General features: G+C 31.2%; 1 protein-coding gene across 1 annotated transcript; it reads left to right on the top strand.

Annotated features, from left to right (window-relative positions):
• Positions 1-661: 661 nt before the first annotated feature.
• LOC107370631 (uncharacterized) lies at positions 662-2,805 on the top strand. The gene is made up of 3 exons (XM_015938603.3): positions 662-923; positions 1,103-1,215; positions 1,890-2,805. The coding sequence occupies exons 1-3, from the start codon at positions 842-844 to the stop codon at positions 2,340-2,342; spliced, it is 648 nt and encodes a 215-aa protein (XP_015794089.1). The 5' UTR covers positions 662-841; the 3' UTR covers positions 2,343-2,805.
• The last annotated feature ends 3,781 nt before the right edge of the window (positions 2,806-6,586 follow it).

The raw sequence follows: 6,586 nt of genomic DNA, 5'->3' as shown, positions 1-6,586 counted from the left end.
AACAAATCATGCGGAAAGTCAGAATCTGCTTTGTTTACGGTTAAATCGACTACAGGCCTTCTTATTAAGTAGTAGCAACCATTAGGTTTGCAAACAGGCATAAAACGAAAAAAAACGTCCGGTATATAGCTAAACATGTTATAATAACTATTATACCAACTATTAATAACTTGACTGATGCTTATTACAATCAATAAAAAGATATATCAAGAACAGTTTATATTCGACACAGTGATTTGGAAGGTAATGAAGTACCTATTTTACAGTTAACAACGTAAGTAAAGGGTGTAGAAAGGCACAAATGAAGGAGGCAACAAGAAAGCTTATCTTACCTTAATTACAAAATTTGGTAACATTACTCAAGATAATAATGAAGATTTTGAAGCAACAGATTTGATTTTGGTTCATTGTCCCTGTTGCGCCATTATTTTTTTAAACAATATCGTCAAATTTTGTGATCAAGATAAGCTTTCTTGTTACCTCCTTCATTTGTGCCTTTTTAAGTGTTACAATCTTTATTATATTAATAATACAGATTGTAGTAATAAGATTTGAACCACTTTTCTTTGTTACTGAAAATATGTAGATGGAGGCACTTTACTCACAAATTTACCAAATGAATCAATGATAATGTGAGCAAACTCTCAGTCTCATATCCATCTCATGTTGAACCAGTCAAAATGAAAACTGTAACAATAGTTGAAAGTGAAAAGTACAAACAGATTTCATGGCAGTCATGAATGTCGTTCGATTTCAAAAGACATTTATGATGAAATGTGTGTATTCTTGTCAATTGAATAGCTCAATCAACTCGGATGTAACATTATAAAGCAATAAAAGCATGAAAATGTGTAAAAATGTTGCAAACTGGATTATGACAATTTTATTTGCTCTTATCAACTCTGCGAGAGCAGACAATGAAGGTAAATATTTTTACTCATTTACTAAACTTCAGCAATTCCAGAATTCAAACACTCAAAACGAAGTGCAAATTTCGTTTCACCAAACTTAACCCTTCCCAAGTCACTATCCATACATGAAGCAATGAATTTTCATCATAACTTTTCCTTTTCTCATCATTTCTCGATTTTTTGCTTTCCAGTTAACGCTACATTAACGTTTCAAAAACTTATCAATTCCAATCAGACAACTCAGCTTCCCTTTCTGGTGGATTATTTAACCTCAACTTTGTTCAATTTTACACCAACAGAATCGGTAAGTTGATCCTGCTTCAAATGAACTAAAGTAAAATGATATGAAAGAGTTTTAAAAAGTCTAGAACAATTATTGAGTCGATATTTTCGACTTTTTCTTACCAAATAATGTACATTTTACTCAGCTAATGATGGGTTACCAGAATAAGTAAAAGATCAAGTTATCATTGTTGCTCTTTTATAATGATGATAGTAAAGAAAAAACATAATGATAAATATAATGATAAAAGCTGCTCATTTTCACTCCCAGTTGCATTAGACAAAAGCAGCCAAAAGAAAGAGAAAAAATTCCAAAATAGAAAAGCAAATGCATGATGTAAAAGAAAAAAAACTGAGTAACTTTTCCTGTCAACTATTTTTCGTTACCTTGCCTTTTAACTTTTGATATAATCTTTCATTCATCATGGTATTTGAACTAACCATAAACTGTGATTTGAAAGACATGGTTGGCAAGAAAATGAGCAAAGAAAAGAAAAGAAGCTTTAAAAGATTTTAACCAAAAGAGTTTCAAAAAAAACTCTGAATAAATGTTTTCCTTCTTAATCTTTTCACCTTTTCCATGTTCAATTGGACTATTCATGGGTTGGACAAATCACCAAAACTGAAACCTTTTCTTTAAACATTCATTGCATGGAATGAAAAATGTGAAAATGGATTTGACCAAAACACCAAAAGACGAATGAAAATTTAACCCAACCTTTGACCATCAATACAACCTCAATGGTTACCAATGAATTTACCATGTTGAACACTAATGATTCCATGGTTCATCCCTGGTTACCCATTGGAAACTTTACCAACATTCTTAATCAAAGTTACATTTTGGACACTTTTACTGAACCCAAAGTAAATGCTTACCAAATAGAGAGTCAAAATGTTTTATCAGTTTACAAGGTAATTGATGAAACGGAAGCCAGCAATAAAAGTGATAACATTAACAGGGAAGGCAATCTTGATGAATCGTTGCCTTCATTTTTCGACGATTCCCCCACCAAAGATGAAGATTATGCTGGAGGTGCTTATGGGAATGACGAGGACAATGATGAAGAGAGTGACGATGAACTGGCCAATGGCAACCTAAGAAGTAACTTCATTTCCCGTGAAGATGAAGGTGACAAGTTGACGTGACAAATTGATAATCATGAAGCCAAAGTACATTTAAATGATCAGCAAAAGTAAACTTAAAGCTCAAAATTCAATTTCAACATTTGATAACATTTAATCGTAAAAAAGGGAAGAAATGATTTGCTCAGTTGGCAAAGAGTCTTTTGCTTATTCGTTTCCATTTCCCATTGAATAATTCATCTGAGAAAATGAAATGTTTCCATGGTAAACAAGTATTCTTGATGGCCTCAAATGTGCCATTAAACTTTATTATCATTATCATTATTATTGCAAGTCAAGTTGAACGTTAATACAACTCGTTATTACTTTTTGTTCCTTCTTTTGCTGTCATTTTTTTCCTCTTCCCTTTCTTTGAATTCCGTAAAGACAAGGAAAATGTTTTTATCCTTTTTTCAGTTTGCCTTTTGTAAATAACTGTACATTGTATTAATATAAATAAATGTAAATGCTTTAATGGTGATGAAAAGAGTGGAAATTATTTTGCCTTTTTTTCTCTTCTTTCATCATTTTCTTCATCAAATGTTTCAAACATGCTTTTTCTGTGGCTTGATCATTATTCATTAGTTGCAATGGAATCAATGGTGAACAAGAAAAATGCTTTTCTTTACAAATTTTGTTCATCAAACATGATGAATGATGAAAATTTCAAACTTTGCTGGGTAAAGTGAATGGAAATACGTGACATTTTTTCATGCACAATCGTTTGACTACATGAGCATACTCATTGTGCTTTGGTCAAGATTTCAGTGAAAAATGGTGTTCCATTAAGGATGTTGCAAGAATTTCATGGAATCGAATGAATATTTCAAGTTGAATTCGTTTCATTGACTTGCTTTGTAGCTCTTTTTTCCAGTAAATTTCAAGTTTCGCATCAATTTCAACTTCTTTTGTATTTACCTTCAACTGCAAATGAGAAAATGTCTTATTTATATTTGCCTTTTAAATGGCCTTTTGCTTCAAATGGTTTGCTCTTGAAAAAGTTGAACCTTTTTCCCATTCATTTCGAGTTTTGTTTTTCTCTCAATTGAGTCATTCTTTTTTGACATCAATTGTCCAGTTGAATGGGCGATAAACTTGAATTGCTTGGATGGAAGAAAGGAATGAGAAAAATGCTCGAGAAAATCAATGATGAAAAGATTTTACTTGAAAGAGAGAAAAAGTTATCCAAACTTTTCTTCGAATCATTTTTCAATTTTTCGCAACTTCACCATCAACTGCTCTAACAATAGCGACTTTTATCTGAACCTTTTCCAAGTCAAACAATTGCATGAGTTTAAGCTTATTTTTATGAAGATTTGAGAAAAGATTGAAACCTGAAAATGAATGTTTTTATTGAGCTAGAAATTACTATTTAACACAACTTTTGATTGCAAGGAAACAACATCTATAATTGTCATTCTGTGTTCAATTGAATTACGATATTTTCCCTGTAAGTGCTCTTTGAAGTGAGTGAGCAACTTGAATATGGATGTTTACCAGTAAACTTATTCTGATCGTTTACTCAACTGCTTAAGACGTTTATTCATTGGGAATTATTGTCCAGTAAAGCAAAGATGAGAAGAAGAAAAGTCGAAGAGAAAAAAAAGTATCATGATATCATTTAATGATTACATTGATTTCTCCCTGAAATCCAATAGAATCGATAGAATAGATTATCATTATATCAATATATGATGACAGTTTCCTAAGTAACTTAATTTTATCAAGATTCAGGTTCAAACCTTTTCGTCTCATCATTGCCAACTTTTTTGTCTTTTTTTTCTCGTTCATCTATTCTCGTCTTTTTTTCCTTCTTCCGTCTCATTCCTTTTATTTTTGGTCAAATTTTCTTTAAGCATTAATCTCTCAAGGATTCTCTCTGCTTCTCATGGCAATATATCTTTTCGAGTCTGAAACTATCGATGAGAAAAAAGAGTTTTTGAGAAACAAAAGTAAAGGGGAAAGTTGAACAGAGTTAAGGGAAAGAAAAGTTTATCGAAATTGACCGATCGTTATTACTTCAAGATTCAATGGTCAGTTTTCGCTTCTTTTCTCGAATCGATTTCAAACATTTCTTTCCTTCTTTTTTTCTCATTTCATTTTATCCAATTTCACTGAGAAAATTTCTTATTTCACTTTATCCTCGAGGCAAATGTTCTTGTTCACGTTTCATTTCATTTTTTTGATGGAAACGCTTTTTTACTCGAAATTTCCTTCTTTTCTCATTTTTTAAGGTAAAACAGTTTTACCATCATTTTGTACCTTTTATCGGTAAAAGATGGAAAAATGTTAATCCAATCAATAGTTGAACCAAATTGATTCAAAACTATATCATGTCAACTCCTGAGGAAATGTTCATTTCAATAGATTTGTTCTGCTATTTTGATTTCATGATGTATTGCTTTTGGAAGGAGAGAGAAGAAAATTTTCTGGTTAGAATAAGTTCAATATTGAGGAGAGAACATTTTTCATGATCATATTTAGTTGAAACATGAATTTAGGTGAATAAAGGAGGAAAAGGGAAGAGAAAAAATGAATTCAGAAATGATGAGAAACTTGTTATTTGGTGGAGAAAATTGTTTCCTCTTGTTAGCCTTTCTTGACATCCAAACAATCATTATTTCTCATGGATTGGATTCTCCCATTTGAATGACAAAAACAATTTTATTGGCTTAAGGTGAGAAAAATTGAATTCACTCGAGTTGATGATTTCAATAATTCTGATCACGGATCAGGTGAATCTGCAAGAATAAACAAGAAGAGAAAAAAGTTGGAAACAAAAAAATTCGATTGAATTCAATCTCAAATAGATTGACTGTAAACGTTATTGAGCAGAAATACCTTTGGAAAAACCAATGAAGAGAAAATCAGGAAAAAAAGAAAAAGTTTGTCTGAAAATTTTTTCCAATCAGATTATCATGCAAAAAGTAGAGTTACCTTGAAAAATGAAAATGCAAGTTATCGAATTATCTGAACTTCTTTGTTTCTATTTTACCTTTTTATTGGATATTCTTGCAGGTAATTCAAGAACAGAATGTAATTGAACCTGTTTTGTTTCAAATGAACTTTCCATGTCCTTTTCCCCGTCAAACTGGTTCAAGTTATCAAATTGTTTTCTGAATAAAAAGACAAAGAAAAATTGATTTCACTTTTTCTGGAGGATTGTTGAAGGAAGGAGAAGGGAAAAAGTTGCTGATAAACTGATATTGTTCATTATCAATTGCTTCATCATGGTTAACAGAACTTTTCTCATAAATATTAATTCCAACAGAATTGACATTCCCTTGATGATATTGTACATCAACATTATTGATAGAAAAGAGGAAAAAAATTATCTCGAAATTTTCTCTTCTTTTCACCTCCCAGCCAATTTTGTGGATAAATTTTCAACTCCAACCTTATACAGTCAACAATGTAATCAATATTGTCGACTAATTAATCGCTCTTTTTGAATGACATTCTTGTTTTGCTTCTTTCATCTTACAATTAATGATCAACTTGTGTCAACCAATGGCCATTATAATGGGTTATTCAGTGAAAAGTAAACTGAAAGTTTCAAGGAAAATCGTTTGTTGTTGTCTGAAAATTTATCAACTGAAAATGTTGAAAGGAAAAAGGAACAGAAGAAAAAGAGTTTTAAAGTTCATTGTAAATAGTTAAAGTTTATTTCGTTTCTCGCCTGGTGAATAATGGTTCAGTTCAGTGGTACATCAGAGATTGATTATTTACTATTTTAATCGTGTTTACTCAGAGAATGAGAGTTTTCCAGTTTTCTTTATTGCTTCTCATGATTACATTTGAGACTGAAAAGACAAGTAAAGAAAGCAAAGCTTACGAAAAAGTAAAAGCAAGAAACATTTGAAATTTGGAGCAACAACGAAAAAAAGGAAAGAATCAAAGGAAAAAGCAAAATCTCTTGTTTGCTAAAGATGAGCCAAATTTTGTTCATGGAAGGTCAATTGTCAGGGAAAAGAGAGCCCAGGAATTGGATGAGAATTGAATAGGTTTGGAATTTTTCCTTTTTTCTTCTTTTTTGTCTTCCTTCTTGCAACAAAGTATTAGTTTCTTGTTTTTCAAACATTTACTCCCAGCTTGGATTTGAAATTTTTTGTTAACATGATCAAAGTGAATGTTTGAAATTGAGCAACAAAATACAAAAAACGATAGTTTCATTGAAATGTCACAAACTCTGTAAGAGTTGGTTAACTGTTGAACCCAATGGAATTACTATTTGAACCAGATAATTATCATAAGTGCATATTTGATCA

The sequence above is a fragment of the Tetranychus urticae genome, chromosome 1 (assembly GCF_039701765.1).
Source record: "Tetranychus urticae isolate SD_2017Ah chromosome 1, NJAU_TeUrti_SD_1.0, whole genome shotgun sequence".
Taxonomy (NCBI): Eukaryota; Metazoa; Arthropoda; class Arachnida; order Trombidiformes; family Tetranychidae; genus Tetranychus; species Tetranychus urticae.
Note: the sequence above shows the minus strand (reverse complement) of the source record. Positions and strands in the feature narration are given on the sequence as shown.